Here is a 17410-nt window from a genome sequence, read left to right as displayed (position 1 = left end):
TATTACCTAAATTCAGATTCTTTCCCCTCAGGTTCATTTAAATGCACGACAGTCATCAGACGCAGCATGCTTTGACCACATCACAGTCAGGCTCAAAAGCACCAAGTAAAACTTAGTGGGCTACCAAAATCATACACAAAAAAAGCCAAAAACAAATAAAACATATGAAATGGCCTGGCCTAGCATTCAAGGCCTTCGGGAGTCTGGCCCTAGAGAATGTAACTCATTGCAATACTGATTAATATCACAGATAAATCTGTTTTTGCCAAACATCCTATTACTGCCTTAGCACATGTCATGTGCTCTTCTATATATGAACTTCTGGACTTGAGTTTTCCATGCCTACTCTGCTAATAGCACATTATCTATTCTTAGTTACTGCTCAAATAATCCTGTTTCAGACTACTTCAGATTCTCCTGTCAGAAGAGATCGCTTTTTATATGTTACTAATTTTATATTTAACTAACAGTATAAGGTAATGATTTTTTCCCAATGGTATTATTTTTCTGTCTTCACCGTGAACCCCATTTACTGTTTGGCACAGGACTAATCACACAGTAATCACTGAGTAAGCATTTGTTAATTACTCAGGACAGGAACTCCTATTATATGACAGAGACTGTTAGTTGTCCCCATAACCATCTTCCCTTCTTACCCAACAGCAGAATACTTAGTAGGCCACAGGCCCACTTAGCTGAAAACTTTATTTCCAGCTCACAATGCACACTGGGTAGTCCTATGACAAACTTTTGGCCAAAGGGATGTGTGATGCCCTTAAAATGGAACTGTACCTCCAACACTAGTCCCTTCCACTCTTCTGCTATCTGAAATGCAGAGCTTGTGGTGAGCCATTCGAGACCTTTTGGTCAGAGCAACACACAGGGGGTGGTGGAACACAAGAGAAAAGAACTCTGGGTCTTGAAAATTCTATGGGGCAGAGCTGCCACATCAGCTCATACTTGTACTTGAGAAGTAAACTTCCATTTGCTTCTTTAAGCCACTATTATTTGGGCAGAGGAGTCTCTCTTTTACACAGCAGCTATATCTAAAATTCTACCTAAATCAGGTCCATGTAAGCCTAAATCAGGTCCACTCCTATTTCTGTTTTTTGAAGAGAGGGTCCATAATTTTTAATAGATTGTAGAAGAGTTATATGAGCCCCAAAGGGTCAGGAACCATTGATCCTGGCAAAGTATTAACTAGTCAAGGACTTCAGTGTTAACATGCTTTACTTTATAAGAAGACAACATAATGTTTTTAACTCAATGTGTGTTAGAAAATAATTTTTAAACATTTCTGATGCTCTTTTCAGCTTTCTCTCATCAAGCAGCAACAATCTGAAGAGCCGAGTTAATAGTAACTCAAAATAAATTGTGCCACTGCAACAGAATTAACTCAACACTAAACTTAGCCCTTCATTTTTCCTTGCCTCAGGCCTAATTAAAACAATAGTAGCAGCTATATTTTTGACATCAGCAAAGTATGTGAAGTAAAAATAAAGACAAATAGGTACTTTCTTACTTCACAGATTTCTCACCAGACTTATTCACTACTCCACCCTGAAACCTAAGAAATTAGAACTTAAAATTGGACGTGGAACTCTAAGCAGTGTTGGTCTGTTACCTAAAGTCAGATTCTTTCCTCTCAGATTCACTTAAATGCATGACAGTCATCAGAAGCAGCATGCTTTGACCATATCACAATCATTCTCAAAAGCACTAAGTAAACCTCACTCGCTGCTGAAGTCCACACACAAACCAAAAAAGCCTAGCAATGAATTGAAATTCTCAAGTGCTTACTCAAAATTCTAAATTTGATTTCTAGAGAAGTCAAATCCAAGGTTGGTAGTTTGAGAGCTGATTTCAGTTCTTCTGGGGGTAAAATGCAGGAGCTAACAGGTCTGAAAGGCTTATGGCTTCATAAAATGTGACTCAGAAACAAGATAAACTCAATACATTGCATATATTTATTTGTTTATTTATTTCTTGAGACAGAGTCTCACTCTGTTGCCCAGGCTGGAGGGCAGTGGCGTAATCTTGGTTCACTGCAACCTCCGCCTCCCAGGTTCAAGTGATTCTCCTGCCTCAGCCTCCCAAGTAGCTGGGACTACAGGCATGTATCACTACACCTGGCTAATTTTTTGTATTTTTAGTAGAGACAGGGTTTCACCATGTTGGCCAGGCTGGTCTTGAAATCCTGACCTCAGGTGATCCACTTGCCTCAGCCTCCCAAACTGCTGGGATTACAGGCATGAGTCACCACGCCTGGCCTCAATACATTACATTTAAATAAGAAAAAATGTAAAGCCCTGCAATTACATTCAAATAATTAAAAGTACAAATCTAGAGAAATGTGTTTTTGTGTGAAAAAGATCTGGTAATTCTATATAAGTCAAGGCGTGCCTGTTTTTAAAAATAACTCCAGTCTTAGGACAAATTAAGAGTATAATTTATTACAGATTGCCATAGTAGATGAGAAAAAAATACATATAACATAACTATAATTTTATAATGCGTATTTTTAAATTATAAAATATACTGAAATATTATATCCAATTCTGGGTATCAAATTTTATGATGGGTACTATCAATCATCCAAGAAGATAATAAAAAGACTGCACAATCTAAAAATCATCGGCTGTCAGGAATCGTTTCAGTGGCCAAGGTATTTAAGCTGAAGAGAACAAAAATTAAGGGGAGTCAATGACAGGTATTTTCAAAAACCCAAGGGGACCTCATAGACAGCACAGTTTATACATTTGTGTGTTTCTCTAAAGCACAGAGCTATAGCCAATATACAAAAATTATTGGTAGGCAGGCTTAACATATTCTAATCTTTCTAAAAATGATACAGCAAGAGCTTTACTGCCTTCTGAGGTAAGCAGCACACAGAAGTGCTCTCTTTCAGGGATGCTGTGAAACGAATTCTTACATTTGGAAGAAGTTTGCAGTGGAGTAAGACTTCTATCTACGGCAGTAAGTCATGTTTGACAAAGAAGAGTTTTTTTTTTTTTTTTTTTTTTTTTGGCAGAGTCTTGCTCTGTGTCACCCAGGCTGGAGTGCAGTGGCGCAATCTCGGCTCACTGCAACCTCCGTCTCCCAGGCTCAAGCGATTCTCCTGCCTCAGACTCCTGAGTAGCTGGGACTACAAGCGTGTGCCACCATGCCTGGCTAATTTTTTGTATTTTTAGTAGAGACAGGGTTTCACTGTGTTAGCCAGGATGGTCTCGATCTCCTGACCTCATGATCCGCCCATCTGGGCCTCCCAAAGTGCTGGGATTACAGGCATTAGCCACTGCGCCCAGCTGGTAAAGTTCTTTTTTAAGAAATAAGCTTATATTTCTCTCTAGAAACTGAGTTACATTTTTAAATTCCACATAACAGAAAGCTATTTGATTTTGTTAAGTAAGTCCGTGATTGCTCCATTCAGATATTTGGCTTGGTTTGTCTCTCTATATAATGTAGTTCTGTTGAAGAAAATCTCTCACCTGCAGGGACTACACTCCACCTGGCCATGTGTTACTGTGTATGCAAAATGTTTGTCACCTGCAAAGGAACACGGCACGAGAAGATGGCCAGGTAATTCCTTTTATGCAAATCTATTCAGGTCTGTCCTGAATAGAACAGTGACCTCTGTCCTGTCCCAGACCGCAAGTGGTAAGGCAAGGAGTGAAAGCTGGTTGGGGGTATGGGGAGGAAGCCTTAACTCCAGAGCCCATGCCCCTAGCCACTACACTATATTAACACTGTATTTCTTCTCTGTTGTTCAGAAAAAAATGGGCAGGGCCTCAGGAGGGCTTGGTATTGAACAAATACCCTTTGGAGGCTTCATACTATAAACCCCAGCTGAGAGTACCGAGAAACCCAAGTGGGTAAGGTTTGAGGGGGTTCCAGGAAAGGTGTTGAAAGAGGAAACAGAAAATGCAGACTAAATTCTACACTGACTCAGAAACTGAGTGTTGGCTGAACTCTGCTGGGCATCAGGGGAAGGGGGCTCAGGAATTGGACACTGCTTTCACCACATGGTGTCTCCATCTTTCTCCTCTCATTTTTAAACTTTAGTTCTTCTCTACTTTGTCTTCCTTCTCCTTTTTCTTTCATTTTCTTTTATTTTCCCAGCTGAACATGTATTTCTGTCTCCTGTCTGTTCCTGCTAGGTGAGGAGTGTGACTCCAGGAGAAAAAAGACAGGGGCCTCTGTCACACATGACGAATGCTATAATCTGCTGCCAGCTGTATTAATGAGGGTTAACAATGTGCCAGGTATGACATGCTATACGATGTATAACAATGAACAAGATATAGCGTTTACCCTCAGAAGGCTTATAGTTTCCACAAAACCATAGGATAGATATGACAGGATAGGATATACACAAAGAAAAACACATGGAACAGATACGTGGTAACAAAGAACACAGAGGAGAAGCATAGTGTGATGATGAATTTTATGTGTAAACCTGGCTAAACTATTGTGCCCAGTTGTTTGGTCAAACACTAGTCTAGATGTTGCTGTGAAGGTATTTGCAGATGTGATTAACATTTATGATCCGTTGACTTTAAGGAAAGCAGAGTACCTTTTATAACATGAATGGGACTCACCCATCAGCTGAAGCTATTATAAAGACTGAGGTTTCCCGAGGAAGAAGGAATTGTGTCTGAAGACCACAGCGTAAAAATCCTGCCTGAGTCACTTGTCTGACGGCCTGCACTGTGCATTTAGAATTTGAGACTGCAACATCAAGGCTTACCTGAATTTCCAGGTTGCCAACCTGCCCTACAGATTTCAGACTTGCAAGCCCCTGCAATCGCCAAAGCCAATTCCCAAAATAGCTCTGTCTCTGTCTCTCTCTCTCTCCACTTACATATAAAATCTCCTATTGGTTTTGTCAAGAGTCCTGATGATACACTAGTAAGTAAGAGTAGGGTCGACTGGGTGTAGTGGCTCATGCCTGTAATCCCAACACTGTGGGAGGCTGAGGAGGGCAGATCACTTGAGGTCAGGAGTTCGAGACTAGCCTGGCCAACATGGTGAAACTCCGTCTCTTCAAAAAATATAAAACTTAGCCAGGCGTGGTGGCGCACACCTGTAATCCCAGCTACTCAGGAGGCTGAGGTGGGAGAATTGCTTGGACCAGGGAGGCAGAGGTTGCAGTGAGGTGAGATTGAGTCACTGCAGCCTAGCCTGGGCAACAGAGCAAGACTCCATCTCAAAAAACAAACAAAAAAACAAAACAAAAAGAAAAAGAGGTCAATTATCCTGCACATTTCAGAAGTTCAATGATCAGCAGCAGTTCTCCTCATTCCTTGAAACCAGACACACTCTGTCTCCAATTCCTAAGAGCATCATGCAACTTACCTGACATTCCCTCACTTTCCATAAGCCCGTGGAAAGTCACTGGGTTTAGTTTGCTAAATTTGATAAATTCTTCTAACATTACATACTTAAGAGTTAATTCTATCATTTTCACCTGCTTTTCTAACACTGAGTTTTTTGTTTCTCAAAAGTACCTACATTGACTCAATAAGAGGCTGATCAACATCATCATGAGTCTATAAAATCTGCTACGAAAAGTCTCTGTCAACTTACACACCAGACTGCTTTCCTAGCAATCAAGTGTTTTCACTTAGATATTATGTATAGTCTCAAGTTTTATATGTTTCATCATCTGAAAAGGTCTATTTTAAATTCTAAGTGTTTGCTAATTTCTGGTTAAGGTTGTCATGGAGTTTTCTCCTTCTTCATCTAAATCATCTGGCAGTGAAGATATTGCCTTAAATCATCATACCTAGCTAACAGTATAGTGCTGTAGTATAAGTCATCTCTTACTTAGGAAAAAAAAAACTTGTGTTAAAAATGTTAACTGCAAAGCACAAAGCGGTAATGTCATACTGCCCCTCTATTTTGGTGCATGATACACACAAAACAGTAGGTGTTGATTTTCTCTGATATTTGAGATTGATAGCTTGTCTCTTTCTTACTCCACCCACCACCATTATGTTTAATCTACATTCATCCATGACACATTGCAACCTGCTGATTTTATATGATTTTATAGCCACTCTGCATGTAAATAAAATGAGTAAAAAATTCAAAACCCCAATAGTATAATTTCTGCCTTCCTATAAAATCAACCTGCTCAACTGAATGCACCTCTATCGGAACATAGGTGAAATCCTACAGCGAGCTCTCAGGTGTGCTTGCACGAAGGAGAACTCAAAGGTCATAGTAACTGTAGAGTCTATTTCATATAAAAATCAGAGCACTCCAACTACTATAAATTAAATCAAAAGATTCCCAAATGGAATGAGGTATGGAATAGTTCTGGCAAGTTTCTATAGACAACTTTGGTTGAAAGCTTTCCTCTCTCCTATGAAACATAATATAAATTACTTAAGAAGACATTTGTAAGGAAACAAAATCCAACTATTATTTAAAAAAATTATTTAGTACCATTTCGAATATAAATGTTCTCTTTAATAATTTAATTGACACATCTTATTAAAACATGCGATTATCAGTCATATACAACATGCAGCATGCAGTAAATGGACAGCAGAGGTTAATAACCTGGAAGCATAGGATCTGAGAATGTGAGAGCAAGTTAAAGACAAGAGTTCCTCTCCATTGTCACTGAGGGTCGAGAAGCAATGCTGAAGCGTAGAACAGTGAGAGTGGGGGAAATACAGTTTGTCCAACACATAAACATATCTCCGCAAGTGGCGGCAGGTATAACTGAAAAACAAAGGTAAAAGGAGAGAAAGAGAGGAGTTTTCCTTTGAAAAAATAAATCATTTTTTATGTCCTCAAAGCTTTCTGTGTATCTTCACTAGATGGTGCCCGAGAAAAAAAAACTGTCAGAATAAAAAGATAAAAAAGAAAATGAACAATCAGAAAAAAAATGGGCAAAAGATCTAAACAGACACTTCATCAAAGAAGATATACAGATGGCAAATAAGCATATGAAGAGATGTTTAACATCATACATCACTAGGAAAATGCAAATTCAAACAATGAGACACCACCATAGACTATTTGAATGGCCCAAATCCAGAGCATGGATTACACCAAATGCAGGCGAGGATGTGGAACAACAGGAACTCTCATTCACTGCTGGTGGAAATGCAAAATGGTATAGCTACTTTGGAAGGCAGTTCGGCAGTTTCTTATAAAACTAAATATACTCTTACCATACAATCCACAAATTGTGCTCTTTAGAATTTATCCAAAAGACTTGAAAACTTATATCCACACAAAAATCTGCACACAGGTGTTTATGGCAGCTTTATTCATAACTGCCCAAACTTGAAAGCAACCAAGGTGTCCTTTAGTAGATGAATAAATAAATAAACGTGGTACATCTAGATGATGGATTATTATTTAGGGCTAAAAAAATGAGCTATGAAGTCATGAAAAGACATGGAGGAACCTAAATTACTAAGTGAAAGCCACCAATCTGCAAAAGGCTACATATTGTGTGATTCCATTTATATGACATTCTGGAAAAGGAAAAACTATGGAGACAGCAAAAAGATTAGGGGTTGCCAGGAGTTAGAGGGGAGAGAGGGATGAATATACAAAGCATAGAGGATTTTTAGGGCAGTGAAGCTACTCTACTAATACTATAATGGTGGATACATACATTTGTCAAAAACCAAAGAATATACAACACCAAGAGTGAACCCTAATGTAAACTATGTAGTTTGGATGATTACGTGTCAATGCAGGTTCATCAACTATAACAAATATGTCACTCTGGCACAGGATGTTGATAGTGGGGGAAGTTGGAGGCCAAGGGATATATGGCAACTCTATACTCTCTGATCACTTTTGCTGTGAACCTACAACTGCTCTTTAAAAAGTCTATTTAGGGGAGAAAAGGCATACTCACTGGGAGAAAAGTCTCAAAATATGAGGCTGTCATTAGTGAACCACATAAAATATGCCTTGGTAGAACAAAGTGATACAAAATACTTTTTCTTCATGGTATTATGAATATGTTCCTGGCAAGTAGGCAATAATACTACTACAATATGGAAGAGATTATGGTAGAGAGAACACTGAATTAGGAGTCAGAAAACTTAGAAATCCTTTGGAAAAGTGCTTGCAAAAATAAATTTTTTTAAAGAAAGACAAAACTTAGAAATCTAAATCCCGCTCACCCATTGGCAGCTTTATAATAGTGGGTGTATGATCTCTCTAAGCCTCAAACCCATAAGTGAACAACATGGAAGTAAAAAATTTTAAACTGCTCCAAGATTTTAAAGTGATATTACAAAAAAAAAGAGGACCAATAAGAATTATTACTATTATTGTCAGAGTAGTTTCACTGATGCCACATTTCAGGCCATTTAAAAATAGCAAGCTAGAGAGAAGAGAATGTAAAATCAACCTGACAAGGTGAATCAACAAAACAGTGAACATATCATGTGATATGCCTTAGCTATTATTAGTCCTTGAGAATCATGTCTAAAGAACCACATCAAAACTATATCAAAGTATTAATACCAAGAGGGTGATAGGTAATTTTTAAAGTATGTTGAACTCAAAACTAGTAAGTTAGAAGATTTGAAATGGGCAAATTTCCACAAATGAACAATCCATTCATCCATTCAACCGCTAGCCTATCAAACAACCAATCAGTCAAGCAGTAACTACTAACTACTGCATGTGGGAACAGTGCTGGGCATTGAAGACAGGGTGGGGAATGATGTACACACAATCCTACCCTTAAGGAGCTTACAACCTAGAGCAGGAGACAGATTATTAGACAAAACAAAATTCCTCTGAAATAGAGAAAGTCTTAAGAAGCTGTTAATCTCCAAAACAGAGTAGTTAAAAATCTTTTAAAGTAGGCTTATATTTAAAGAGATATTTCTATTGCGTCTTGGAAAGGATCCTAGGACTCCATCCACCAAAAGAGAGCAAAAACTTAAGAAAATACAAGAACCATATTCTTGAAAAATGTGTATCACCAGCACTTTAAACAAGGGATCACAGTTAACATTAACATCAGTAATGGAACAAGTAGATGTCATGTGTCTCCTGATGTGATCACAGCATAGCCAAAATCTAATTCCCAAAAAATCAAGCAAACCAAAATTGAGGGACATTCTACAAATAAACAAAAAACTGTTCTGTATTCTCCAAATTTTAAAGGCCATAAAAGACAAAGAAAGACGGAGGGACCATTCCAGATTAAAAAAGATGAAAGAAGACAACTATATGTAACATGATTTTGGTATTAGATTCCTGACTTGGAGGAGAAAAAAGGCATTTTTTACTTAAAATAGTTTTTATCAATGTTAATTTCCTGATTTTGATAAATATCCTTATTTTTAAGAAATACACAATGTAGTACTTAGTAATGGGACATCATGTCCATAAACTTACTCTCAACCGTTTCAAAAAAAAAGAGACAAACACAATAGTAAAGCAAATGTGGTAAAATTTGAACATTTGGGAATGTGAGTTAAAGGTAAATGAAAATTATTTGCACTATTTTCGGTAAAACTAATTTTTTTTTTTTTTTTTTTTGAGACAGAGTCTCATTCTGTCACCCAGGCTGGAGTACAGTGGCACAATCATAGCTCACTGCAGCCTAAACTACCTGGGCAAGTGATCCTCTTACCTCAGCCTCCCAAGTAGCTGGAACCACAAGTGCGTGCAACCACACTCAGCTAATTTTTAAAATTTCTACTAGAGGCAGGGTCTCACTGTATTGCCCAGTCTGGTCTTAAATTCTTGGGCTCAAGTGATCCACTCACCCTGGCCTTCCAAAGTGTTGGGATTACAGACATAAGCCACCATGCCCGGCCTAATTTATTTTTAATCTGAAAAAAAAAAAAAAAAATAGAACTGATCTTTTTGATAAACTGAATAATATCCATTTTAAGATTATGAGATTCAAACCTAGAGCCCTAAAATGTCATTCTGACCTCTACACTTAAAGCTTGGGACATCAGAAAAACAAGATCATGGGAAGTAGGCAAATGTGGTCTGGAGCTAGCCCATATAAAACAGTCACTGTTACTTAAGAATTATACTTTCACAAAAATAAAATTTCCTTAGTGCCTTCTTACAAGAAAATGTCCAAGATTGTGCAACGTATAGTTCTGAAATGTTATTCGATATGGTTATGCTTCACTAAAATAAAGTATGACCATATTCTGTCCTAGAACAACATTCAAGTCTATAAAAGATGACAAAAACCACAAGCAAAAAAGTAATGCTTAAAAAAGATTCCAAGGTGAAGTTTTCTAATAATGTATTTTTCAGTACTTTGATAATAAAATTATAGCACATTTTCATAGCAACTTTTTCTAACTTTTTTTTTTTTTTGGAGATGGAGTCTCGCCCTGTCGCCTAGGCTGGAGTGCAGTGGCGCAATCTCGGCTCACTGCAACCTCCACCTCCCAGGTTCAAGCAATTCTCCTGTCTCAGCCTCCTGAATAGCTGGGACTACAGGCGCATGCCACCAGGCCCAGCTAACTTTTGTATTTTCAGTAGAGATGGGGTTTCCCCATATTGGTCAAGCTGGTCTTGAAATCTTGACCTCAGGCAATCCACCCACCTCAGCCTCCCAAAGTGCTGGGATTACAGGCACGAGCCACCGTGCCTGGCCAATTTATTTTCTTAATTATCTATATGCTTAAAGAACTTTAAAAAAACGAGATTACCAGAGGCAGGTTAACCTTTACCTAGACTAATAAAAATATTCTGTATATCCTTTTCCAATGTCTCTTCTTCTTCCCTCCCTTCCTTCCTTTGAGAAAGCTCATTAGTAGATCCATTAGTAGATTAAAAAATACTAAGAAATTAAATTAATAATACATGTTTATGGCCTATATAAAGAAAATTATCAAAATTTACTATTTGGCATAAAAGAAATCTTGAATAAATGAAGAAATACTAACTAGCACGTTGTTGGAAGGGAAGACAAAATATAAAGAATGCAATTATCCTTCACAGATTCAAAATCTCAACAGTAGTATTTGATTTTGACAACATTACTCTTATAGTAGTTCCTCAATTTTTTTAAGTGGCCATTTTAAAAGCCAACAAAGACATGGATTCCCTTACAGAAAAATGTACCAACACTAAATGCTTGGGATTCAGTGGTACAAAAAGATACATGGATTCTGCTCTCATAGAACCAGGGTCCCCATCCCCCATTCTGAAGCCTGTTAGGAACTGGGCTACATAGCAGTAGGTGAGTGGCAGCTGAATGAGCGAAGCTTCATCTGTATTCAGAGCCACTCCCCGTTGCTTGCATTACCACCTGAGCTCCGCCTCCTGTCAGATCAGTGGTGGCATTAGATTCTCATAGGAAGACGAACCCTATTATGAACCGCACATGCGAGGAATTGAGGTTGTATGCTCCTCATGAGAATCTAATGCTGATGATCTGATCTGAAATGGAAGTTTCATCCCAAAACTATCCCCCATTCTGCCCCTGTCTGTAGAAAAACTGACTTCCACAAAACTGGTCCTTGGTGCAACAAAGGTTGAGGACTGCTGTCACAGAATATACATTTAAATAGAGGGAGATTCAGAATCAATGAGTAAAAAAATAAACAAGATAAATTTGTTAACCAAATAAAATATGATAAAGGTGGAACAGGGGCTGAAGGGGCTAATTGTTAATTTTGGTGGTTATGAACGATTTCACTGATGGTATGACATTTGACATGAGAAACAAATACCTAGCAGAACTACAATCTCAACTTCTCAAGCATTTGACATTATGAGCTAATTACATTAGCATAACTGAATAAAATATTTCTAATTTCCACTGAAAGGGATGATATTAATAAACTTGTAATGGGGCTTAGATGTGAATAAGATGATGATTCATTTTAGTGGATGGGTCTAGACAGTGAGGATTCCTGAAAATGGGCACTGTGATCTCAGAATCACAGGGCTGGGAGAGCCCAGGAGGTCATCTTGTGCAAGATCTATCCACAGAAGAATATCTAACATCCCTTGTGAGATGTTCACACTGCTCTTACTATACATCTTTAAGAGAAAAAGAACTCTCTAGTTTGACAAATAGCCTCATTCCACAGATACATAAATTCTAACAATTAGAAAACTTCTCCTTATAAAGCTAAATCCATTTGTTCTGTAACTTCTACCCAGTAATGAAACTTGGAATTCAGTACACAAAGTCTAATTTATTTCCTTATGCTACAGTCTTTAAATAGATGAGGAAATTGTGAATTTCTTCATCTTTTCTTCTCTGATTGATATTAAAATCTGTTCATCTCTCATGGGCTATGGTTTTTGGATTCCTCGTCAGTCTTATTACTCTCCTTTGGATACTCACACTGCCTAATAAGCTTCTTAGCAACACACTCAGTGCAGGGAGAAGTACTTTCTCACTGGTAGTACTGAGAATTGCTGGTGCATGGTGAGAATAAAAACCCAGACCAAATTTTGTTAGTTTTATTATAGTTTTGAAATTCTTTACAGACATAGACAATATATCCCCTTATTGCCATCCAGATCCAGGGTAAACCACTCATATCATCCCACCCTTGATACTAGGCTGGTCATTCCTAAAATATGGCAAAAAGTAGTAAACACATTATTCTAGATGTGTCATGTTTTGGACAGTGTTGAAAAGATTATACTCTATTAATGCAGCTTAAAATTATACATACTCAAAAACTAAAGTTAAACTAAGAAGAAGAACAAATTCCCTCAAACTGAAAACTAAAACAAATTTAATTGTATCTCAAGTGGTAATGAAACTACACAAAGAATTATTTTGAATTAACTTTCAAATGTAGAATTGACATTATATACTCAGTGGGTTATATTCTAAGGACAAATGAAAACACGCAAAAAAATCCTAAACTTCATTCACTTACTTAAAATTAGTCATAATATCAATACTATTGTGAAACAACTGTATACACACACAGAACAGAATAAAGAGAAAAACATTATATTAATGGTATTCAAAAAAGCAAATCAGAATTTCTGTTAAATAATCTGAAATTTGAATCAGAACTAAGAGTATTAATAATCTTTTTTCTTTACAAGAATTTATATCTTTTCAGCTTTGTCCATCGAAGAGACCTAAAAAAAATTACAAACTCCTCAATAATGAGCATCCTATCACCTACCAACAACGTTGTGGCTTCTAGGTCCGAGACAAGAAATGTATTTAATACAAATGAGTCTGAGACATCTTGTTGGCCTAAAAGCAAGGAAGAAAGCAAGGAAACTGTCAAAGATGAATGGAGTCCTGTCAAAAGGACATTAAGAGGCAACATAAGGGATCTCCCAAAGGCCAAAAATGAAACAATCAGAAACCAAAAAGAATAACTGCTCCGCGACTGATCAAAAACATACAATCTATATGGACAATATGAACAGAAGTTCATAATAAAGTAAATAAAAAAACAAAAAAATGAAAATGTATCAATTACTACTAGAGGTACCAAAGGCACCAAACTCTAGTTTTGAAAATTAAATATTAAAAGGAAGAAGTTAAGCATTACTCCCCTCTTTCCAACTATGATTACACAGTGGATGAAGGAAAATTCTTCTTTACAGAAAAACTCTATGTCACAAATATGCACATAACATTATAATTAGAAATTTGCCGTTTGGCAACATATAATAAAACAGTTTAGTCAAATGAAAGTCACATGAAAGAATGATGGTGAAATTTAGAATGAAAGGATTAGCTATCACCATCTGAACCTACCAATCAATCTTAGTATCTCCAAGGTAACTAGACATTACGTATCTCCTAATAAGATAGAATATGAAATAACCAGGAACACGTATTAAGTATTTTTGCCAAAAAATTCCATCTAAATGATCTATCCTCTAGAGTTAATTTTCAGTTTACAAGAGAAATTGATGAGAGGGAACAAATTGAAGGACACAGGAAGATGCAAACAAACAAATCCGGAATGTGAGATATTCTGTAAGACAGCTTACCTGTTGACCAACTAGTCAAAGATGTGAGTTGAAGAGTTAAAAAAGCAAAGCAAGCAAGGGGTACTGCACAACTTTTTTCTTAAACTTAGGTTGGGTAGCAAATAGTTGCAGTCTGTATTGTCTCACTTAAAATCACTTAACTCTGCAACTGATGTGAGAAAGCAGCCATAGGATGCACACAAATGGGCAAGGCTGTGTTCTAACAAAACTTCATTTACAAAAACCTGCCTCTGCTCGATTGAAAAAAACTAACACACATGACTAATCAAATGTGGTGTGGGATCCTGTACGAATCCTGATTTGAACTAATCAAAATAAACATATTTTTTTCAAAGATAATCAGGCATAATGTGAATATGGGTTTTGAATCAGATAATATTAAGGGAAGTGTTGTTAACATTCTTGAGTGGACAAACTAAATAATCAAATTGATGTAAATGAGTAACAAAGTACTACAGATGAAACTTGAAATAGATGAGATTTTGCCTGAATAGATAGGTAAGGGAAAGTTTCCTCATAAAAGTAACGATTCAGCCAAGATTTGCAAGATGACTAAAGATAAGCAGGAAAATAATTACAAGCGAAGGAAAAAGGCAGACATAGGACTGAGACTGGAAGGAAACATGTCTCCTATGCAAAAGTAAAGGACAATGTGTAAGGAGCTGACCTTGGGGAAGAACAGATGTAGGTAAAAATCACCAAGGAATTATGCCTTCATTCTAGGAACAATGGGAAGCATCTGAAGTGTATATAGCAGAGGAGTCACAGGATGAGATCTGCATTTTGAAATGATCCATCTGGTTGGAGACTGATGAAGCAAGAGTTGACATCAGACCTGTTAAAGAGTTACTGCAGTAGAGTAGGCACTAAGGCAATGATAAAGGAGAATGAATGGATTTGAGGGGTGGTTGCTGACAAGACTTGGTAATGAATTGAATATGGCAGGTGACAGGGAGTGTCAAAATTGACTCTCAGGTTTCTGGCATGCATAAATGGTGGTGTCATTCAATGAGGCGGCAACAGGGAAAGAGGATCAAAAGACGCTGGGAAAGGGCAAGATTTCCATTTTCGACATGCTGAGTTTGAGATGTCTCTGATAAACCCAAAAGATGACATTAGTCATCTGATAGGACATGCAGGTCTGAAGCCAGAGGATAGGGCTAGCTAAATGTATGTTCGTGAGTCATCTGTGTGAGGACGGGAGTGGCTACAATCACCTAGGAAAAGAGTAGAGAGAGAAAAGAGAAGCGGGTTGCTACAGTCTGAATGTTTGTGTCCCCCACAAATGTATATGTTGAAATCCTAGCCCCCAAGGTGATGGTATTAGGAGGTGGGGTCTTTGGGAAGGCATTAGGATTAGGTGAGGTCATGAGGGTAGAGCCTTCATGTATGGGATTAGTGTCCTTATAAGAGTCTCCAGAGAGTTTGCTTCCACTCTCTACCAAGGGAAGACAAGAGAAAAAACTGCCCTCTTAGGGTCAGTAAGCAGGTTCTCACTAGACACCAAATCAGTCGGCACCTTGATCTTGGACTTCCCAGACTCCAGATCTGTGGGAAGTAAATGTCTGTTGTTTATAAGCTACCCAGTATATGCTATTTTGTTATAGCAACCCAAACTAAGACAGGGTGACTCTGAGAAATGCCAACGTTTAAAGTATCACAAGATCACTTCAAATCTAGATTAAGATAAACTTTAACAGAATTCTGAAGAGTGGCCAAAAAAACCATAAAGAAGATGAGGAAACCAAGAAGAGGTTATCTTGATAAAGGAGTGGTTACCAGTGTCAAATACAACTGAAAGGACAAATGAGACAGAAAATGTCCACTGGATTTGGCAATATGGAGTTCACTGGTGACCAACGATTCTTTTCATTAGTAACATTAAAAATACCATTGAATAAAACATAATCTGAATGTAAGACTTCCTGAGATATCTTTAATCCCATTGATTAGCTCATTCATATGCATTAAATATGCATTAAGTTTCCAGGGGAAATTTTTGCAAACTAAAAATTTATAAAATAGCGTGCACACACACACACAATTTTACAGAGTATAAAACTTACATATCCAAGAAAATAAGCAAAGGAAAATCTGGAATGAATGTCAGGAAACTATACAACAGTGGTGCAAGCACAACCCTTGAATCATTTAATTCCTTGGCAGCAGAAGCCATTTTTCCTGGAGCTGAATCTACTGCCAGCAATGAACATCCTGGGAATCTCTAGTATGAAGGATTAACAGACTGGCTCAAACACTGGAAAATATATTGAAGGGAACAATCTAGTACTAGCTCAAAGGGGATGAAATGACCTAATATCCCACTGCCAGATTTATAAAATAATAGAGACTATAATAATAATAATGAACCTCTTTACAATATAACATAACAATATTAGCATCTTTTCTGTGAGTTATTTTATTAATTGCTGAAGAAATTCAGAATAAGAAATTCCTACATCTGTAGTAAAATACAATTTTTTAATCAATTAAAATGTATACCATCACTGGTACTTGAGATTTAATCATATTCTCTGCTGATTTCAAAACTTTCCAATAAGGACTTTCATCCTAAATTAGCCACTTATTCTTGTATATAAGTGCATCAATAACGATCTAAAACCTAAACATTTGTAGAAACATAAATAACAACCAAATATCTTAAATAGCAATTTCATAATATCTTTGTCAAATTACTTGCTTTCTGTTTTTAAAATATTGTAAATATTATTAGGTTCAGATATAAATTTGGCAATAGCTACAAGAATAACCATATTATCTCTCAGGGACAAATTTTATTTCCAAGAAAATTTTTGAGAACTTTAACTTGTCTTTGAAGACTTGATCACAGTTTATAGAATCTCATTCTCTTCCACATAGAAAACAAAGTAAATGCATGGATTATCATACACCACCAAAGCAAAGGGGACAAGGCACCTGAAAATAGTTTTTAAAAGTTTTGTAAACAGTAAGTCATATGCACCAGGTATCTAAAATTCTGAGACTGAACAGATGAAAATGTACAGGGAACTCATTAAGTATACCACTGTCCCTTGTTTTATAGATGTACCATCTATATTTACAGGTGTGGATAAACAGATCAATTTATTACCAGCATTCCTTCCTACATGGTATGTGAATGAAAAATGTCTTTTGACTTCAGACAAAGCAACTATTTAAAAAGAATGTTGTCATGGCTCTCCATTACAGACATTTGCTCTGCAAATGCCCAATATGGCCATGCAGCAATGTGAAGCTGGCTTGGTTCCCAGCAATGCACAGTTTGCTATATGGTTTGAAGTTGTATTTCAATGTGTTAATAGCATGTTGCTGTCTACTCTACTTGTGGTCTAATAAGCAAAGTCTAAAACTCCACAAATGCAGACATTCATTTGAAATTTCTTTCTGGCACTTTCTTTTCATGAATATAGAGTTAGGGTGAAGGGAACTCTAA

At 37.1% G+C, this 17410-nt stretch overlaps 1 protein-coding gene across 4 annotated transcripts in view; it reads right to left on the bottom strand.

The window, feature by feature from the left end:
- Positions 1-17410, bottom strand: part of DYM (dymeclin) — a 395506-nt gene that overhangs the window by 161192 nt on the left and 216904 nt on the right. For 2 of the 4 annotated variants that reach the window (XM_032152347.2, XM_058438379.1), the window contains exon 14: positions 6568-6732. The exons of the other annotated variants lie outside the window; for them this stretch is intronic. In XM_032152347.2, coding sequence (XP_032008238.1) covers positions 6568-6732 — 165 coding nt within the window. The remainder of the gene's footprint in view (positions 1-6567; positions 6733-17410) is intronic. 4 annotated transcript variants of the gene reach the window in all.

Source organism: Hylobates moloch, unplaced genomic scaffold, assembly GCF_009828535.3.
Source record: "Hylobates moloch isolate HMO894 unplaced genomic scaffold, HMol_V3 SCAFFOLD_5, whole genome shotgun sequence".
NCBI lineage: Eukaryota > Metazoa > Chordata > Mammalia > Primates > Hylobatidae > Hylobates > Hylobates moloch.
Note: the sequence above shows the minus strand (reverse complement) of the source record. Positions and strands in the feature narration are given on the sequence as shown.